Here is a 22,216-nt window from a genome sequence, read left to right as displayed (position 1 = left end):
AGGATGGCTATCTTAATCAGTGTGATCAAAATATTTCAAATGGTATATAAACACAGTGTATGGTGCCCCATGATTGCATTAATGTACACAGCTATGCTTTAATAAATAAAATAAAATAAATAGAAGGTGTAGAAATAGTCTATTTATAGACTACAAAAAAATGCTTAAAGTCAAGGGGTGGGGTAGGGGAATGAGGTAACAGGGAGAGGGGAGGAGAGGGGGGATGGGAGAAACAGTGTACAGCACCTCTTAAGGGTGGGACACAAGTATAACAGGAACTTAATCTAACCAATGCAGTCAGTATAACCTAATTCTTTGTACCCTTAATGAATCCCAAACAATAACAAATAAACCCCACAAAGTATAAATATATATATCAATTGTTATCTGTCAAAATTTTAACATATTACTTGCTCTCTATCACATTATTTAACACCCTTTTTCCCCCTGGAGTGGCTTACTTTTATAATACTAGGACATATTACATAAATGTCATTATTTACCATTGTTGTTATTACAACCTCCCTTCTCAAATAAGAATTAAAGGCAAAATAATGAAGCATTAAGATCATAGAAATTTAGATGAAAACATAATCATATACCTTATATTTCTTGATTTTCATGAGTTGTAACCCTAAAACAGTCTTCCTAATCATACAATAGTTATCATATAGTAATCACATCTGCATTGCTAACTCTACCATCCAACAGTAAAGAATCAAAATTAACACTACCTAAGCTCCACAGATGAAAGTTACTTGTATTTAACTTAAAAGTATTGGGAGACTGAGGCAAGAGAATCGCTTAAGCCCAAGAGTGTGAGGTTGCTGTGAGCTGTGACACCATGGCACTCTACTCAGGGTGACAGCTTGAGCCTCTTGTCTCAAAAAAAAAAAACCAAAAGCATTTTGAAGATTTAAGTGTAAATCTCTAATTTGTGATGAATTATAATAATTCCAACTAAATAATAAAGCCACCCAATGAAGGCCCTACTATCCAATATCAACATTCTGCTGTGGCTCAAATCTTTTCAGCCTAGGAAGAGACTGTCTTTCCCAGGTGATAAAGAAGACAAGCTAAATAAGCTCAATAAGAATGTGAAAATAAGACTGCAAATTAAAATGATCTTCCTAGAATCATAATTTGCCTGTGGTTGCATGCACTACAGTTTGTGGTCAGCTTATTTGCATGCAGACAGCACTTGGTATAGAACCAGAGAACCTCTAGGTGATCCTACAGATCGTGTAGTCAAAGCTTCTCATTTTCAGAAGAAAAAGACTACAGCTTAGGTGATTCATCCAAGATCACATAACTAGTTGGCAGTAAAGCCTCTTTCATTTCATAATATATAAAGAGAAAAATTATAAGGTTTTCCTTGTATAATTAATTAAAATTCCAGCTGAAGACATTAAACAATTCAAATTAATGTTTTTTTTTTTTTGAGACAGTCTCATTATGTCACCCTCAGTAGAGTGCTGTTCTGTCACAGCTCACAGCAACCTCAAACTCTTAGGCTTAAGCGATTCTCTTGCCTCAGCCTCCCAAGTAGCTGGGACTATAGCCACCTGCTACAACACTAGGCTATTTTTGTTGTTGTTGTTTTTGCAGTTGTCATTGTTGTTTAGCTAGCCAGGGCCTGGTTCAAATCCACCAGCCTTGGTGCATGTGGCTGGTGCCCTATTCACTGAGCTACAGGCACCGCCCCAAATTAATGTTCTATATAAACTACATATTCCAATCTTGGTAACATTTCAGAAAAAATAACCTTTCATTCATTCATGCAACAAGTATTTACTGAATGCCTACCTTACATCAGCACCCTGGGAAAAGTTAAAGGAATAAAAATAGTACCCTGATACATTCTTGGGAATCAGATTAGGAAGATGACTATTATGTAAGCATACAAATGCAAAATTATAAATTACAATTAAGTATTATGATGGAGTCCAACAGACTGCAATGGAAGTACCTAATTTAAAACTGTTTTTAAAAGGACAGCGGTTAGAAAAAGCCTGAATGAAGTAGTGATCTTTGCACTGAAACCTGAAGAATAAACAGGAAACTAGCCAAATGAAGAGTAAAGGGAAAAATATTCCAGGTATCACACACAAATCTTATGACCAGCCATTCCATTCCTAAGAATGTATCCAACAGAAAGGTGCACTTAAGTATACCAAAAAACATGCGCAAGAATGTTCACACTAGCGTCATTAGCAGAAATTGCTGCAGGTAAAGAAAATGTCAACAGAACAGCTAAATACTACAATATTCATATAAGAGAATACTACACAGCAAGGAAAATGTGTCAACTACTGCCATTTCCTAAAACACAGATAATGACCTCCCACATACAATACTGAGGGAAAGAAGCCAGATACAGTGGATGGTTCCATTAATGTTAACTTGAAAAGCAGATAAAACTATTCTATGATGTAAGAAGTCAAAATAGTCATTCTCTTTGTACATCATGATGGAGATAATTGGGAAGGAGCCTCAGGGCATTACTCTGGAGAGGTGGTAATAACGTTTTAATTCTCAACTGAGTGGTGGTAATATGGGTATGTTTACTCTAATAGTTCAACGAGCTATGAGTTTCTATGTGTGCTATAATTTAATATGATTATAAATATACAAATTTGAGCCTAAGAAATAGCATATGTGAAGACCCTGTGACCAGAGAGAATATGGTACATTCAGATTTAGAAGGCAGCCAATGAGGCTGGAACCCAGAAACCAAGAGGCAGAGTGATATGAAATTGAAGAGGAGGCAGGGACTCAATTTTATTACTGCAGGTTATCTTGGAGTTTAGATTGTAAGGTCAGTGACCAATCACTGAAGGGTATTAAGGGAATAATATGATCTAAATTATGTTTTTAAAATATTGGGGGTAGTTAAGAAAAGTAGAAGCCGAGAGACCAGGTAAAGAGGCAACTGTAAGTCTGTGAAAGAGAGAACAGCTCGAATGGAATAGAAAACGGTACGAATTACACGGATTCCCAATGAAATTAGGAGGTTGGGTTGATTGGACTTGCTAACGTAGTGAATATGTGGAGTGAGAGACTAAGGTATTAAGGATGATTTTAAGTTCTGGCTGAAACAATGGGGTGGATGGAGTAGGATCCATTGAAATTAGGATGACTGAAGGAGAAGGTTTGAGAGTATGCAATGATCAATGTGACCATCAACAGTACTTACTCCAATCCTTCCTAACCGTGTAGCCACTATACAGTTTGGGGTACTATGGGACTCTAGACATTCACAGTAGTCACCATCTTCTGCCAAGGATCTGCCTGATCCAAATGGTACATGATACAGGTGGTATAGCAATAAACACTCAATTTGATCCAGAACATGGGGGGAAGTGCATTTCATTTTATGAGTTCTAACCCATGACCTCAGTTTAATAAAGCTGGATCTCAATAATGCCATCCAACATAATTATTATATCCAGCTCCTTAGTGATCCTGCATATCTTCGCAACTACATGTGATAACTACACATGTGATAACTATACTTTCTACCCCGTTCTACAAGAGAATTGACGAAATTGTTAAACCAAGGACAAACAGCAAATGACAACTAATATATAACAGCTAGGAATTTAATAAGATTCAAGAATAAAAAAAATTTTTAAATAGGGCGGCGCCTGTGGCTCAGTGAGTAGGGTGCCTGCCCCATATGCCGAGGGTGGCGGGTTCAAACCCAGCCCCGGCCAAACTGCAACAAAAAAATAGCCGGGCGTTGTGGCGGGCGCCTGTAGTCCCAGCTGCTCGGGAGGCTGAGGCAGGAGAATCGCGTAAGCCCAAGAGTTAGAGGTTGCTGTGAGCCATGTAACGCCAGGGCACTTTACCCAGGGCGGTACAGTGAGACTCTGTCTCTACAAAAAAAAAAAAAAAAAAAAAATTTTTTTAAATAAAATAAGATTCTTCTTACCTATATTTCACATATTGGTCCACAGACTTTGTGTATCTACATTTCAGTAAGTTATTCAAAAGCCTTAATAATTAGCACACGACCCAGGTACCCCATCACCACCAAACAACAACAACAAAAAAAATCAAGAGTTTAAACTTGGTGCTCCATGCCCGTCAATAAGCCAATGACGCTTCGTGCAGCACTCCTATGGCTCCCATGTGTTCTCAGTAACAGTTTAAAGTGTTGGTTCGGTGCCCATAGCTCAGGGGCTAGGGCGCCAGCCATATACACGGGGGCTGACAGGTTCAAAGCCGGCCCAGGCCTGCCAAACAACAATGACAACATCAAAAAAATAGCCATGCGTAGTGGTGGGCGCCTGTAGTCCCAGCTACTTGGGAGGCTGAAGCAAGAAAATCGCTTAAGCCCTAGAGTTTGAGGTTGCTGTGAACTCTGACACGACCAAGGGCAACATAGTAAGACTCTGCCTCAAAAATAAATAAATAAATAAAGTGTTAACACATGCTACTTGAAGTTAAAAAAAATACCATAGTGAAGTTGAAAAGTGTTATTGACTGCCACTTAAGTAAAATTGTAGTATACACTGCATTTACAAACCTTTTGTAATACAATAAAACTGTGTTAAAGTGAAGTTTTTCTTAATTTGATTTTAATTAGTGTATTTCAATATTAATAATCAAGTTGACAGTTTATATGGTATGGTATAGTATGGGGTATATAATTAGGCCTATTTTTAGCAACTCTAAAGCAACCATAAACTATATTTACCTGAAATCTACAAATTCCCATGGGTGCCAGTTAATAGGGAGATTACTGGAACTCAGCCGAGAATTCTGGCTGCCTTGGTTTCCCCTTGCTCTCTCCTCTCCTTCCCCAAGGAGCCTGCGAAAGCCAAGCTTTGTCTGGCTGCATCTTCTGCTGCTGTTGCTTGGAAGCTCTCTAGGCTGTGAGCTGGAGCTATCATAAGGCACACCTAACTTACCCTCTTCTCAGGGGTCAGTGCCCTGTGCAATGTCATTCATGCCATAATTTTGTTTACTCTGTTGTTATTGAAGGTTGAGGGTAAATCTAGCTCCTGTTATTCTACTACAGTCAGAAACAAAAATCTTCTTTTAGTCCTGGGCTAGTTATATTTTACAGACCAATTTAGAACATCTAATAGACCTGAAAACACAAGGTCAGGCAATTAAGTTTTTGAACTCATCCTAGAAAAAGAGCAACATAACTCATTGCTAAATATCACTGTGGTCACCTTTGAGGTACTCTCCTTGGGAAGCTATGCATGGACACCAGTGGCTAGTCCATCCTTCCAAGTAATTTTGAAACTTTTTCTGGAATGGTCACAGAGTCATTGTCATCTGAGGTTTGACTAGATATCTAGTCATCCTAGATAAAGCACTTTGAAGGGTGGACTAGGCTCTGGCGGGTGCATAGGTTCTCAAGGGGAATGCTTTGAAGACAACTATAGTGATAAGTAGCAATGAAGTATGTAGAAGTCACTGTCTATGTGATTGTGTATGTAATAAAAAGACGCCTAATAGCACTTTAGTATTCAGTGAGAGAGAAGTTCTGCCTTTCCCTTTTATTTCCTCATTGTCAGGTTAAGCGGTAAAGAAATGAAAGAACTTAGGAAATACTGGTTTTGTCCTACATGTAGACTAATCCTATTACCAGTCCAGGATAAAAAGGGTGGGTTGATTTTATTTTTTAAAAAGTTGATATTTAAGTTATTTACTTTCTATTAAATATGTACATTCCAAAAATTATTTATAAAAAACCCAAATTTTTCCAACCTAACAAAGTGATATATAACAAGTCTAAATTTCATCACTTCTGTGTTGAAAAAGTCAACTATAAAAAGTTATTTCTTCCCTCAGCTTGCAAATGTTTTTAAAAGAGATAAGACACTGCAACTTATCTAAAGGTCAATCATGCTGATGGTATTTGGCAATAAAAAAAAAAAACAACTATGCACACTGTTTTTCATTACCACCTACTTACCCAAAATTCTAAAACCTGACATTTAACTTGGCCCAAAAAAGAAACTTCATTTTTAACGACCTTACTCTAAATTAAACCATGTTTTCACCTGTCATGTCTCTTGAACTGCATGCTTATATGCCCCAGGGCATGGCAGCAAACTCCCAGGGAAGATGCAAGATAATTTAAATTGAAGGAAACACTGAAATTCTCAACATATATTGGATTCCAGACAAACTATTAGCTTGAGGTGGTTCAGAGTTGTAACATTAGATTGCAGTGCAATCCTTGCATGACGTATATTTGTGAAGCTGGGTTTCTAGTGGTTGCTATAATAAAAGTACCACGCAAAAATCAGTGTGAAACAGGAAATGAGGACAGTGTTTAATCTGACTTCAAGGCCTAAGAAGCTGTTCTGTGCTCAACAGGCACACATATCCCATAAATCAATAACTGTGGTTACTTATGAAGAAAAGAAATTATTTTCAATTTATCCTGAATTATTTTTTTCATTTAGCTACTAAAGTTGTTAGGGCATAAACATGTTAGACCTAATGATTTAATAAACAGAACTACTAAGAACTGCTTGTGGCCTAGAAGTGCTATGAAAAACTTAATGACACAGAGTCCTGTGAAATAATAAAATTTAGAAACCTGGGGGCCACCCGTAGCTCAGTGGTTAGAGCACCAGCCACATGCACTGGGGCTAATGGGTTAGAACCCAGTCCAGGCCTGCTAAACAACAACAACAACAACAACAACAAAAATAGCTAGGCATTGTGGCAGGCACCTGCAGTCCCAGCTACTTGGGAAGCTGAGGCAAGAGAATTGCTTGAGCCCAAGAGTCTGAGGATGTTGTGAGCTATGATGCCACAGCATTCTACAGAGGGTGATAAAGTGAGGCTCTGTCTCAACAATAATAAATAAATAAATAAAGTTTAGAAACCTCTGGCGTAATGTTGTGATTGGCAGGGTAAACTACTATTATAATGGCAACTATTATTCCATTATTATTACTCCTTTACACTGTGCAGTTACACAGAAAAGATAGGATATTTCAAGTTCTCTGACAAAGGTCTTCAAAATATTGTTCTATAATATTGACTCATATTTCCATGACTGCAAGAAAAAATGTGTCTACTGTGTTCACACACAGATACTGAGACAAAGGATCTCATATGGATAACCTGGTCAAACTAGGTCCAAAGTTAAGTGACCCACAGCCTTACTGTCTGTTAAAGCATGATTTGAGCCCTAATCTGACTCAAATTATACTACTCAGTAAACCTGAAAAAATTCCCTACTAGAAAGATGAATGCAATTCATCCTTACCCCCATACTAGCATGTGTGAAGAGCAAAAGCTTTAAGAGTTAAGAATTTTCATCACTAGGTTACATTTTCCAATAGGAGATCCACAACTTCTATTTTTAGAATCATTTTCCATTTCCAATGTATTCTCTTTATCTTCCATTTAGGATACAATTATGAAGAAAATTATTTACTTTATTGAAGCATGAGGGGCTATAAATTAAGATTCTGAATTTAATGCATGTAGGTCTGACAGACAGCTTGTCTTCTTGTGTGTAAACTATAGAGAATAGAACACTGAATCATACACAAACCTAAGAGAGATGTTTTCTTTTATCTCTTAATAAATTAGTTTCCAGGAAAAAAAAAATAATGTACTGTTATAACTTGCTAACCATCACACTCACTGCTTATACTAGTACAGATGCAGCATACTGGTCACCAGCTACACTGAACCACCAGAGATATCAAATTTCAGTTTAGGATAGGCACGGTGGCCTCATGCCTGTAATCTTAGCACTATGGGAGGCCAGGATGGGAGAAATGCTCTAGAGGCCAGGAGTTTGAGACCAGCTGGAGCAAGACCAAGACCCTGCCTCCACAAAAAAAATAGAAAAATTCACTGAGCCTGGTGGCACATCCTCCCAAGCTACTTGGGAGGCTGATGCAGGAGGATTGCTTGAGCCCAAGAGATTGAGGTTGCAGTAAGTCATCATAACAGCACTGCACTCTAGCCTGGGTGACAGACAAGACCCTACTAAAACTTTTTTTTTAGTTTAAGTCAACATTTTCTATTCTACTAATTTAAAAAAAATGGGTATACTAATAAAAACATATTAACGATTATCTAAAGATAAGAACATTTCAGAAGGTTTTTTAAAATAAATGCAACAGAAGAAATCAATAATGAAATTATTTTCCATTTGAAGAAAAGCTCTTTTGCCAGGCCCAGTGGCTCACACCTGTAATCCCAGTACTTGGAAGGCCAAGGCAGTGGACTGCCTGAGGTCAGGAGTTCGAAACCAGTCTGAGCCAGAGCAAGACCCCATCTCAAAAAAAATAGCCCAGCATTGTGGCTGGTGCCTGTAGTCCCACTTACTTGGGAGGCTGAGACAAGAGAATTGCTTAAACCCAAGAGTTTGAGGTTGCTGTGAGCTGTGACACCACAGCACTCTACTGAGGGCAACAAAGTGAGACTGTCTCAAATTAAAAATAAATAAATAAATAAAAGTTCTTTTATTGCTTTTTTTTTTCTATAGCTCATTGCAGCCTCAAACTCCTACACTCAAATGATCCTCCCCTCTCAGCTTCCTAATTAGATGTAATTATACGAGCACACCATTGGGCCTACCTAATTTGAAAGGGTCCAGCTAGGTTGCCTAGTGTAGTCTAAAACTCTTGAGCTCAAGCTATTCTCCCATCTCAGTCTCAAGTAGTTGGGACTATCAATGTGTACTCCTACATCCACCCAAGAAAAGTAATTTTAAAACAAATTGTTAATAATATTTATAAAAGTCATAAATAACATTCATCGGACATTTTTAATTGCCATTTCGGAAAGACCTTAATAATGTGGTTAACCATTATTTCCATGTGGACATTTCAGTAACAAATCTAAGTAATGTATAATATATCTTTTGTGTCAGCAGTTCAGTCAAATAGCGATTCATTAAAACATACGAAATAAATTTTATAGAAAAAAAACCCGTATTTTCAATCATAATACCTGTTACGTTTGTCAACTTTGTAATCTAGTTTAGGTTAGTCTTTCCCCCGTTTTCGTTTAATAACCATTTATTGAAGTGGGAGTAAAACACTATACTAAGCACTAAGGATACAAAAATTACTAAGACATGACTTTTGTTCAAGAAGCATAGCATCCAGACATAGAAACCTAAGCACAGTTCCATGTGATATGAAGACACTATACTCAAAGTATGAGGGGAGCATTAGCACTTTGTTCAGCCTGAGGGTTTCAAGAAAACCACTTATTAATTACACAATAAATAATAATAGCACTAAAATTCTGGAAGCATGGTTTATTTTGGATAAAATCTGCAAGCCAAAAAAAAAACCTCATCCCCTAATCTATCATGGAATGACCATCACAGTCTAATTATATCAGAATCTCTAAGGAAATAAAGCCCAGTCATCACTATTTGTAAAAGCTGCCCAGGTGATTATAACTTTATGCCATAATATCATGAATGATTTAAGCTTTGAATCCTATCAACATTAAGACAAGAGTTCTGAGGCCAGATTAGTGAACCATCGTTTTCTAAGGAGATCCATGGTCTGAGATTACTTTCATTTGCAATCATTTTTTGGTATATGCTTATAATATGAAAGATAAAATTTCATGTTTCATATCTCATCACGCTTCTAGCATAAGAAAATTAAGTGACTACCAATTCTCAAAACTGTGTACTAACTAAAATGCCTAAATTTTTAAACTTTACTCTTTAAAGCCAGAGCCTATAGAGACACTATAAACTTTGGATACATGAAAACTAAGTCCTCTAGAGTCACCTTCATCATCTATTTTAAAGAAAAACACGTGCATACATGCATTTAAAGAACAACAAATCACATAAAAAGTACTCAAATTATGTGGACTATGCTGTATAAAAACGACAGGAAGGCAGAGATAGAAGCAAGCTGCAGGGGTAAGGCAGATTCTCATGAAGGAAGAAGACCAGAGTGGGACCGCCAGGCTTGAACTACAAAGGTAGAGAGGTGGGTGTGGGCACCATGGCTCACGCCTGTAATCCTAGCACTTTGGGAAGCCCAAGCAGGTGGACTGCTTGAGTTCACATGTTCAAGACCAGGCTCACAAGAGACCAGCCCTAGTAAGAGTGAGACCCTACCTCTACTAAATAGAAAAAAAAAAAAAAAAAATCAGCTGGGCATTATGGCAGACAATAGCTCCGGCTACTTGGGAGGTTAAGGCAAGAGGATCACTTGAGCCCCAAAATTTGAGGTTGCTGTGTGGTATGATGCCACATCCAGCCCCGGCAACAGAGTGAGACTCTGTCTCAAAAAAATATAAATAAATAAATAAAAGATAGAGAAAAGTACTCTAATAGCACTGGAGGAAGTAGGTGTAACAAGGAACAGCATAACGAAGGCTAGAAAAGTCCTTCATTATGAGAATTAATTGAGATAGCACTGAGGAAACACCAGTCTCCTCAAAGGAGAACAACACTAGACAGATTGAGGAATTTGAACATATCTTGGTGAAAAACAGGTTTATAAGTCAGTTTAATATACAAAATGATTTTAGAAGATTCTTCTGATAAATTGATATCCAGGATGCACTAAAATTCTGGGGGCTGGGATTGCTGAAGATAAGGAGAACATGTCAGCATTTTCTAAGCAAAGTTCCCTGAATATAACTGGCATTTTAAAATTCTGAAGGTTTTTAAAAACAAACATTGTACAGCATATATTGATACCTTGGTATCACTACAAACTGAAGGCCACATAATTTCGTAAGTCAAGTGATTAATAAAAAAGGTTTGTTAGCCTTTAACATATCCAAGAGATTATACATCCATGTATGCTTGTTTTAGAGAAAGATGCAATATTCAAACATTTTTCTCTCAAGAATTAGTCTACATCTGATGAAAATAAACAGAATAAATAATATTTTAATATTCTTTCTCCTTAAAATGAATATTAGCACCAAAATGGATGTTCAGGGTTTTTTCTTTTTGAGAGAATCTAATTCTGTCACCCTGGGTAGAGTGCAGGGGTGCCATCATAGCTCACTGAAACCTCAAACTCCTGGGTTCAAGCTATCCTCTTGTCTTAGCCTCCCAAGTAGCTGGGACTACAGGAACCCAAAACCACTCAGAATAATTTTCCTATTTTTGGTAGAGGGGTCCTGCTCTTGCCCAGTCTGGTCTTGAACGCCTGAGCTCAAGCAATCCAGCTGCCTTGGCCTCCAAGAATGCTAGAATTACAGGCATAGGTCACAAGGACTGCCTCCCGCACCCTTCCCAACCCCACCCCCCGGACTTTTCTTTCTTTTTTTTTTTTTTTTTTTTTTAAAAACATTCTCTGGCACAAAAGATGGCTGCTGGAGGTTATGAAAAGATGATTATTCTGAGGTTTCCTGACCTTGGAATAAAGTATAGCAATAATCCTAAAAACTATAGGTGATCCACACTTTACAGCTGAAAATTTTACTTCTCATTATAATCACAAGTATCCACAATTAGAGAAACATTTAAAATTTAGACAAGATCAGTAAATAATGTCACCAAAAACACAAGCAGCTGAAAAATGTTTTCCATACTAAACCAAACCTTCACGCTCCCCAGATACTTTTAATTAAAAATGTATTAGTGTAAGAATTATACTAGTATAAAAATAACATGCTATGAAAACTAATACTGTAGCAAAGTATATTTTATTTAAATATAAAAACAACTTGGAACAATTAAGTCCATACTGATTGAGTAAACCAGTATTATTTACACTTGTTTTTAGAAGACATACAGCCCCTTTTCCTTCATTCAAATCATGTTACTATATGTACCAAAAATATACATATTTCTTACACACTGTTCTTTCTGGTTTTTCATTATGTTACTACCCTTTTCCTCATCAGGATATTAATTATACTATCTTAAGTTAACACTTTAACTGAAATTAATATTCTGTAGGCAAAGATTAGAATCTTCTGCTTATCACTTCCTAAGTGTGGACAAAGTTTAATAGTCTAAAATATTTAAGGGTTTATATTTGCGAGCATGCCTTTCACACACTTTTTGATTTATAAAATTAGAACTAGTTAACTAAACTGATCCTAGCATACAAAAAACACGAAAAGAACAAGAAGTTAACACTAAAAAGCCTCGAAAAAACACTATCACATTTGAAATAACCCCAAACTGGGGCTATCTGCCTAAATCTTACATTAAGAAAGAACCATAGGGCAATACCTGTGGCTCAAAGAGGTAGGGCGCCTGTCCCATATGCCAGAGGTAGTGGGTTCAAACCCAGCCCTGGCCAAAAAAAAAAAAAGAAAGAACCATAATATTCGAATTAATTTTTTTAATTGCATCCATCTGCCCACAAAATAACCTAATCCACAGTAACCTATTTCTTTTGTGATGCAGTAATCCTCTTTGTTAAACAAGATTAACAAAATAATTTTTTAAATAATAAAAAAATCAATCACATATCTCACAAGAATTCTAGAGGTTGTTTACAATTCTCTCAATGAAAATATAAGGGATTCAACATAAGATACTCTGACAATAATGGATAGTATTAAATAATATCCACTACTATAACCGATCTACAAGAAATTCTGTTCATTACAGGAAAACTGTCAAGCGAGCCATTTTATGGGTTTATATGATCTGATATAAAATGCCAACAACATTTCTTTGGAAAAAAGATTTACTTTTGAAAGCAGCAGCAGAACCCAAGAATGCAAAATCCTGTAACCAAAACCTGCATCCCCCTGCACCCCCCCCCCCAAAAAAAACCCTATTAACAAAAAGTTTACAGGAAGGTTTGATTAAAAGGAAAAAATGGTGTAATCTCCTGGCTGAAATACAGTGAAAGAGTGGTCAAAATCTTTTCTAAAAAACAGTTGACTCCGAATTATTTCAAATCAAAACAGAGACCACGACCAGGTGGGCTACAGCAGTTGACTTACAGAGGATGGCTACAGCCCCAGACTCGAACATGAGACATTCTTCCTTATTCCTAGTTTCCACTATGAGGCTGAAAGGCGGAGGATCCAATTTGTGATAGATCCGAAATCCTTTGCTGAACGCCATTCTCCTTTCTTCAGAGGCAGCCCTGTGAAAAGCAAAGCAAAGCAAAGCAAATGAAGCTGTTTCCTTCTGCAGCAAGGACTGCAAGGCATCAAGAAGTCCCTCCCTGCCAGGTTTTGATGGGGGAGGGAGGGTTGGGGTGGAAAAAAGGGGAGCTAAGGGAGAGAATGGTTTATTCCAAAAGATAAGTCGTCACTTAATTCTATCAAAAAGCAAGAGGAAAAGCTACCAAGGCAAGACAAGGTTTTAGCATTGTTAAGTGCACCAACGGTTTTGCTGAGTTTCCCATTTAATTTATGTTTAGTGAAAGGAAGATTTTTAAGCGTATTTCCTTTGGAGTTGTTTATCAGCTTCCTGCTTCAAGATTTCTCACTATGTTAAAAGGGAAAAGGGAACCGATTCGTAAACTTCAAGCTGTTCCTTCGTGGGTAAAGGAGAGAAGGTGGAAGGGAAGGTTACAAGCCTGTTTCAAAGCTTCTTAGGGGGCCAGAGGAGGGCAAGGATTATCCTACACTACAGGCTGTCCCAGGGGCAACAACTAAAGGCAAGGGAAGCCGCACAGGTGACCGCCGCCTCCCGCCCGGGGCAGGACCACCGCCGGCTGGGAGAACGGCAGGTGGAACGGACAAATACGAATGGCCACCGGGAAGTGTCACGACTCCAGGCACGGATCCGCCTGGGGATTCTCGGGGGTCCAGAGCAGTCGACCTCCCAGAGGGTTGAAGGCACCAAGTAGCCCTACCCCCAGGCGCCAGAAGAGATGTCCCGCGCCCAGACAGTCGGTTCCTTGCTACCGGCAGGCTGACAGCCGCTGTCACCACAGCCCCCGGCCCTACGCGGCGCCCCTCGCAACCTGTGATCTCCTCATAACCCCGCCCGCCCTCCCGCACCCAGGCGCCCGCGGTCGCCCCTCACCGCTCTCGCTGAAGCTGCAGCGGCGGCAACTGCCTCAGAAAGCGCCCGCCCGGCTGCCAGTGGGTCTGGCCGCGGCCGCTCTCCGCCCCCCGCCGGCTTGCTCACCTTTTCCTCCGGCTCCTCCTCCTCCTTCTCCCGCAGCCGCCGCCGCCACAGCCGCCGGAAGCGTCACTTCCGCTCCAGCAAGACCAACTCTTCCGCATTGCGCCGCGGCCGGGGGCGGAAGACCCGCCTCCCGCGGGGAGTGGGCGGGGCGCGAAGGGGGCCCCCCCAGCTCCCGGCAGCCCCGACGGGCCCGACCTTAAGCCAGCTACGGCAGCCTCCGCCTGCGGCGACCCTCGCCTCCGGCGGCGACTGTCGCGGGTCGCAGCTGAAGGTTCCGCCGCTGGGGATGCTGGGAAAGGGAGGATCCGGCCTTCGCGTGGGCTCTTGAGAGCTCGAACGACAGGGAGGGACTCTCGGGGACAGCGGTGGGGGCTGGGTGTTGATGCGCGCCCAGGCCAGGCGTCCGGACCCCCCCCCCGCCCGCCTCCTCCTCTGGCACTGGAGGAGGGGGCTCTGGACCGTCGGCTGGGGGCCAACCAGGTGGCGCCTGAAGAGCTGTCCATGGTGTCTCATGGCAAACAGCGCTGAGTTCTTAGCTTCTGGATAGGCAGCAGGGAGAAAAACCAATACCTGCTTTGGACCGGTTCTGTTTGCTACCTTTTCTTCGTGTGTGTTCTGTAGCTGTCAGGAGTACTGGGGGAAGAGTGTGGAGAGCGAACGGGAAGTCACACACCAGAGTCTCAGGGCTTAGTGAAAACATGGCTGTGCTGAGGCCCAGGCAACTATGATAGCGCTTGTCAGCCGTGGAATTTAGTAACTGAAAGCATCTAACCCATTTATCTTATCTTAATTTTTGAACAAATCATGGTTTCTGGCCAATACCAGTCTGTCCCATAGACTTCTTTTTGTGAATCCATTTAATACATGCGAGAATGAAGTCGAAGTCAGTAGGGCAGAAAGGAACCGAAAACTTGAGGAACCCAGCACCCTTAATTAAGAAACAGTTTCCAACTGTTTTTGCTTTTTCCTCACCCCTTCCTCTTCTTGCTTTTATTTTAAAAGCAAAAGCAGAATTTAAATTTGGTCTATGTTGCACAAAATCATTTCCTCCTCCAGGCCCTCTAATGTGACTTCATTTAATATTTCTTCATCCATTTTAGAAAAGCTGGATCCATCCTGGTTTCAGAACACTAACATAGTTATAATTCATTAGAAAGTAAGCCACTTCCAAGGCCAGTGAATTGCACCGATATTTCTAATTTAGTACTATCTTCTTTAAAAAAACAAATGGGGTGGTGCCTGTGGCTCAAAGGGGTAGGGCGCAGGCCCCATATGCGGGAGGTGACAGGGTCAAACCCAGCCCTGGTCAAAAACTGCAAAAATAAACAAACAAAAAAACCAAACCTCTGTTTTGCTCCTTGCAGTGGTTACCAACAGCAGCCTCCAAATTAAGCTAATATTGAAATAATCAATCAACTGGTCTATGGTTACTGGAGTTTTTTGTTTGTTTTCTTTCCAGAAGAGTCTGTTTCAATTGGGGGTTGCATTTGACAGAGAAAACTAAATGGGAATGGATGAAAACGTTATTTTCCTTAGTTGCCTGTCCAGTATAATGTCTCTATAGTCCAGATATGCACTGAGGGGTTGGGAGGAAGGAGGAAAATAGTGACTCCAGGAGACATGTTGATGTTATCAAATGCACTACTTGGGAGGTACTTTTTATAAGAACTAAAATTATTCAGTTTCAGATGGAGTTGAGACCTGAAACCAAACTTGCTTACCCTAAAACCCAAGATTTTCTCCACCTTGCCTGTGTCTGAGGCTACACTAGAAACCCCTCCTTTCTCAGACTGAGAAGCCCATGCAGGAGGCTCTTCTAGGAACAAGTGTTCTGCCTAATTCCTAGTTCCTTTTGATTTTGAACTGAGAAAGTTGAGGTCCAAGTTTCTGGATTCTGGATTAGAGTTACGGATTCCTGAAATGAAACTTGGTGGTAGGGTAGCAGGACTCTTATTCCTACAGTTAGAAGGCCACAGCTTTTCCAAATTCTTTAGAGATACATAGCTTTAGTCATGAAATAAGCACATCCACAGGGTTTGAAAAACATAAAGAAGATATTACTAGTAGCTTTAAAAATGTTATTTTTCTTGTTCCTCTTTCCTATTTATATTTTCCTTTGGTTTGTTATAAAAATAGCTGACCAGGCAGGCACGGTGGTCATGCCTGTAATCGTAGCACTCTGGGAGGCCAAGGTGGGTGGATTGCTTGAGCTCAAGAGTTTGAGACCAGCCTGAGCAAAAGTGAGATCATCTCTACTGAAAATAGAAAAAAACTGAGGCAAGAGGATGACTTGAGCCCAACAGTTGGAAGTGCTGTGAGCTGTGACACCAGGGCACTCTACCCAAGACGACAGGTTGAGACTCTGTGTCAAACCAAAAAAAAAAAAGTTAGAAAGAAAGGGAAGCGAGGGAGGGAGGGAAAGACAGAAAAGAAAGAAAATAATAGCGCGACAAATTTTCACCAAACTAGAAATGTCGTTGTGATGGGATGACTAAATATAGGTTAAGTGTTATACGCAGACTTCTTAGTGAGATGCTACGGGCCTGCAGAGACAGGCCAACACCCTCTTGACCCTTGAAACTCAACAATGAGGGGCCTGGAGGTACCATCATATTCCTGGAGCCTGTGAATGTTAATTTAGGTGGAAAACAGTCTTTTCAGATGTTGATTGAGTTAAGAATTTTGAAATTATTTTGGATTACCCAGGTGGGCTCTAAATACAAGTGTCCTTATAATAGGGAGGCAGAGGAGAGAGAAGATTGGAGCAATGTGGCCACTAGAAGCTAGGAAAGATGAGAAAAGTTTTGAGCCTACATCCTGTGGAAAGAGCATGGCCCTGCTGACGCCTTGATTTCCAACTTCTGGCCTCCGGAGTTGTGAGAGAATAAGTTTCTGTTGTTTAAAATTACCCAGTCTGGGGCAGCGCCTGTGGCTCAGAAGAGTAGGGCTCTGGCCCCCTATGCCAGAGGTGGTGGGTTCAAACCCAGCCCCGGCCAAAAACTAAAAAAAAAAAAAAAAAATTACCCAGTCTATGGTAATTCATCACTTTAGTCATGAAATAAGACTGTAATTTGTTACAGCAGCCACAGCAAAATAATACCAGGTTTATGTGACTTTCCATTAGGAGACAGACTGAGAGCAGAAAAACAATTCCAGACAGGTGTTTCAGATACTACATCCAAAACAAACTGAAGGCAAACACCCTAATTTTTAGATGCTGCCTTGTGAATAAGTTATTTCTCTTACAGGCAACTCTCTGTATTATGTTGAACATGTAATTGCCATTTCTGTAGGTAAAAAAATGCTCACATGGTGACAATGTAAGGCCCAACCTACTAAATGTCCCACAAACTGTAGCAAGGCCTTTTTTTATTTAGAAATGATTAATGATTTTTCCCAATAACATAAAAAAACTATACCATATAGTCCCATGACTATGAATTTTGACAGGTGTTTACCATGTGAATTAGTAGTAGGGCTTACTTTTCTGTATAAGTCTGGTTTTTCTTGTTGAAGATGCTAGAAATTGTGTGGCAAATCTGGGAAATAGTTTGATCCAGTAACCATCACCAGCTTCTTTTCAAGTCATATAGGCTACAGCTAACTTTTCTTTTATCAGGATCAGGATCTGCAGAGGTCTATTAGTCAATACAAAGGGATGGCTCCTGTTAAAGAGAAAACTGTGGTCTCTTAATAGGTAACAGTGTTAGCTTTTTGCTTTATCATTTGTAACCAGCTAAGGATAAGATTTTATAAATTAGAAAAATGAAAATCCTATAAACAGGAAATCTTTTTTCATGGTTGATAATTTGTTATTTTTTATTTCAGTCAGTTAATTAATAGATGAAATTCTACTGAGAAAAGGGTAAGAAGTGGTTGTAAGCAACTTGTCAATAGCATTATGTATTGTCATTAAAAGTCACTAAAAAGTGAAATGAAAACATGAAAATGTACTCTCAAATCTTCTGCCACTTTTGTCAAAAAATACCATTTAATATTGATACCAATTTTTCAGAAGTACTGGTGCTCCCTGGGTTAACATCCTGGAGAATGTCTTAAGGTTGGATTTGTATATAACTCAGATCCCTGATGAACAGCACATACACAGTAATAATAATGATACCAACAACATTCCTTGTAAATATTTTATAGTTTCAATAAAATTAACTCTCTAAAAACCTCTCTCACCTGTATTTTTTTTTTTTTTTTTGTAGAGACAGAGTCTCACTTCATGGCCCTGGGTAGAGTGCCGTGGCCTCACACAGCTCAGAGCAACCTCCAACTCCTGGGCTTAAGCGATTCTCTTGCCTCAGCCTCCCGAGTCGCTGGGACTACAGGCGCCCGCCACAACGCCCGGCTATTTTTTGGTTGCAGTTTGGCCGGGGCCTGGTTTGAACCCGTCACCTTCGGTATATGGGGCCGGCGCCTTACCGACTGAGCCACAGGCACCACCCTCTCTCACCTATTTTGGAGTTAATTCAGAGGATTACTCTGAGATAAAAGAATGAAAAGCCCAGAACTTTAGTTTTATCAAAACATAACCCTCTGAATTTATCTTTTGACAATTCCCTTAGTATTCTTAAGAAATATCACTTAGTTATTTCAGGAATAAAACCTTCTAAGATACAAAACCCACTTCTTTTATGTACTGTTCTATTGCTAAATTCAGCTTCCATCAAATTCCTAGTGGTGTTCAAACCCAAATATGAATTTCATTAAGTAGTAGGATAAAGGTTGAAGTTTATTGTAAAAGTTCTTTTATTTTTCTTTGATAGCACTCACCCTTGGTAGAGTGCTATAGCGTCACAGCTCACCTCAAACTCTTGGGCTTAAGTGATTCTCTTGCCTCAGCCTTTCAAGTAGCTGGGAGTATAGGTGCCTGCCACAATGACCAGCTATTTTTAGTAAGACGGGGTCTTGCTCAGGCTAGTCTTGAACTCGTGAGCTCAGGCAATCCAGCCGCCTCAGCCTCCCAGAGTGCTAGGATTACAGGTGTGAGCCACCTTACCCAGGCTATCATAAAAGCTCTTAAAAGAAGATACAGACAGAGTATTAAGTCTACTAAGTTTGGAAACACATAGGCCTAAATAACCCGCATTATGATATATATATGCATGTTTATATATTTCTTTTCCACTGACAATGAGAGTACAGGTTGTAACTTTAATTCTACTTAATAGGCTCCTAAGATATAATAAAAAATTCACCCAGAATGAATATGAAGGGATAAGATAAAACTGACAGAGCAAATAAGAATGCATGACACTATTCTATTTTTTTTTTTTTTGTAGAAACAGAGTCTCACTTTATGGCCCTCGGTAGAGTGCTGTGGCATCACACAGCTCACAGCAACCTCCAACTCCTGGGCTTAAGCGATTCTCTTACCTCAGCCTCCCGAGTAGCTGGGACTACAGGCGCCCGCCACAACACCCGGCTATTTTTTGGTTGCAGTTCAGCCGGGGCCGGGTTTGAACCCTCCACCCTCGGTATATGGGGCCGGCACCTTACCGATTCAGCCACAGGCGCCGCCCACATGACACTATTCTAAATATTATTTGCCTTGACCGAGTGTACACATGGGCCTGGTAATAGTCTCACTTTGTGAGAGTCATTTTAAATGGTGTAAAATTAGTCATCAGGAAAATACAACAAAGGATATATTTAAAAATTAATTTAATGCTTGGCTAAAGCTTAATTACATATAATTATCAAACAATAGTCCTTAATTTCCAAAAAGTTCCTCTTTTGAAAATCACAGAATCAGAAAGCATAAACTTTAAAACAAGTTTTCTGAATATTTACAATGTGGTATAAACATTATAGAAGACCATGGATATTAAATTGCCTGGATATGAATCAGCAAGGCGTATTCTTTATTGCATATATAACTCACATATGTGGGATTTTAAATATAACGACAGACTACTGAAATTCAAATGCATGTACCTGTGAGCTTGGCAAGGAGTAAAATCATGAATGAGCTAGGACATCCCAAAACCATGCAATTAGATTGTGGGTTTATTATTCTCAAAAATTAAACTGCTATGTTCTGTTTTAAACTATGTTGCATATATCATTTAGCTTTCACATTAAACCCATTTAACTCTAATGCTGATTCAAGGAAGAAAGTTCAACATTCACTCAATGACTAAGTTCACAACTCAACTTTGTTTTAAGGCAGCACAGCTACATGATAGCAATGCTAACCAAAAGGTGATGAACACTTAGTCACTTGCCAGCCCTTTTGTTGCAACAGTATAGTTAATTTCCCTAAGACAATTTGCTACTGGATAATTTTCCGCTGTTAAAAGGCTTTCTCTGTTAAAAAAACACCACAAATTTCCAGTGTGAAAATTAAGTTCATGGTGATATAAATATATATATGCATAATTACATAATTTACACTGCACACATCGTTTACAGAGGACAATTAACTGAGAGGGTTAATTTGAATGACCATATAAAATACTTCTGTAAACAAAGTATGACAGGTAGTAAAGAAAACATTCATTGACTCCTAGAAATAATCTGAATTCCTTTCATTCTGAAGAAATTGCATTTAAGGACACAGGATTGAATATAATGTTTTTGTATTAAAACAAGAATCAATATTTTACAGTTTAAGAAACTTTACATATATACAAAATTTATACACTGGGAATGGTTTTAGAGCAAACAGGCTTTTTAGTCTCAGATCTATTTCCCTTCAATCAAGGACTTAAATTCTTTCACATTGTGGTCACTTGCAACAGCCATAGCATGGTCCAAAGCTCGAACACTTGCAAGGAGTTTTACTATTTGTTTTATGTTTTCCCTAAAAGAGAAAGAAAAAAAAAATAGCATCTCATTAATCAGTCCACTGAAGGGAAAAATTGTTAAATTGACTTTATAGCTATTTTAGAGACTTTGTAATCAATTTTTCTAAGAATATGTTTTTGTTTTTTTTTTGTAGAGACAGAGTCTCATCTTATCACCCTCAGTAGAGTGCCGTGGCATCACACAGCTCACAGCAACCTCCAAATCCTTGGGCTTAGGCGATTCTCTTGACTCAGCCTCCCAAGTAGCTGGGACTACAGGTGCCCACCACAACGCCCGGCTATTTTTTTGTTGCAGTTTGGCCGGGGCTGGGTTTGAACCCGCCACCCTCGGCATATGGGGCCGGCACCCTACCCAATGAGCCATAGGCGCCGCCCTCTAAGAATGTTTTTTAAAAAGGGAAACAGAGATACTCAAACTACAGCATGTAAAAAAAGTAGGTATGTATCTATATCAAACAATACATACATGTATGTTTAAACAACTAGCCTTGAGAAAGATTTCTTTTTCAAAACAAAACAAAATTTAATTCATATCAATGATTTTCATTAATATCTAGAAACAAAAAAGTAATTTCCAAACTTTCTCAGAGCCCTCTCAACCCTTCTCTAACTAGCTCTTCTGGAGTATACCTAGAATACAAATTATATTTGTATGTCTTTATTACCATCAAAATCCAGCATAAATTCTATTCCTCCAAAATTCACAAAATTCAGCATAATCTGGTGTTCCTTATCACCCCACGTAGAAGTCATTCTGCCTTCTTATAAAGGAAACCTCAAATTTTAGCACACAAGAGAACTACCTAGCAGGCAATTAAAGCACAGATCACCTCCTAGACCCATTCCCAGAGTTCTAACTTGGCAGGCCTGGAGTAGGGCCTGATAATGTTCACTTCTAACAAGTTCCCGGGTAATGCTGCTGCTGCTCTTCAGGAACCACACTTTTAACGATGACTGTTTTAGTCACTGATCATGAGAAACAACACACAATGTGACATTAATTGTCTCCTCTACAAAACTATAGTAAGCATAAGGATTATAATTTGCAAAACTTGCAACCCACATGAAATCTACTTTATGTGCACTATACCAGAGTGGGTGCTTAAATAGCTACTAAAGTTTTTATTCTGTAAATAAGTAAATTATGTTTGTTGATATTTAACTCCCCAAACAAAAATATGATTAAATACACGTAAATCAAAGTTTAAAAACGTGATTAAATTTATCAAAACAAAATTAGCACACCGAGAAAAGATATAAGTGCCAATAAATAACAACCAAAATGATATGTACTCAGAACAAACTTAAAATAAAAACCAAAATCACCTGTCAAAGGATTTTACCATTAAAATCTTTACTA

General features: G+C 39.2%; 2 protein-coding genes across 14 annotated transcripts in view; both read right to left on the bottom strand.

Annotated features, from left to right (window-relative positions):
* The window catches only part of SYNJ1 (synaptojanin 1), a 92,745-nt gene extending 78,609 nt beyond the window's left edge, over window positions 1-14,136 (bottom strand). For 12 of the 13 annotated variants that reach the window (XM_053564837.1, XM_053564841.1, XM_053564839.1 and 9 more), the window contains exons 1-2: window positions 14,039-14,104; window positions 12,898-13,043 (exon numbers count right to left, since the gene is read on the bottom strand). In XM_053564837.1, the coding sequence (XP_053420812.1) occupies window positions 12,898-13,021 (124 nt within the window). In that variant the 5' untranslated portion in view covers window positions 13,022-13,043; window positions 14,039-14,104. Of the gene's footprint in view, window positions 1-12,897; window positions 13,044-14,038 lie in introns of all 13 variants that reach the window. The other variant, XM_053564836.1, reaches the window with a different exon arrangement.
* A 5,558-nt stretch (window positions 14,137-19,694) lies between these two features.
* PAXBP1 (PAX3 and PAX7 binding protein 1) overlaps window positions 19,695-22,216 on the bottom strand; it is a 45,310-nt gene continuing 42,788 nt past the window's right edge. The window contains exon 18 of the mRNA XM_053565167.1: window positions 19,695-20,852. Within this exon, the coding sequence (XP_053421142.1) occupies window positions 20,735-20,852 (118 nt within the window). The 3' untranslated portion in view covers window positions 19,695-20,734. The remainder of the gene's footprint in view (window positions 20,853-22,216) is intronic.

Source organism: Nycticebus coucang, chromosome 16, assembly GCF_027406575.1.
Source record: "Nycticebus coucang isolate mNycCou1 chromosome 16, mNycCou1.pri, whole genome shotgun sequence".
NCBI classification, from domain to species: domain Eukaryota; kingdom Metazoa; phylum Chordata; class Mammalia; order Primates; family Lorisidae; genus Nycticebus; species Nycticebus coucang.
Note: the sequence above shows the minus strand (reverse complement) of the source record. Positions and strands in the feature narration are given on the sequence as shown.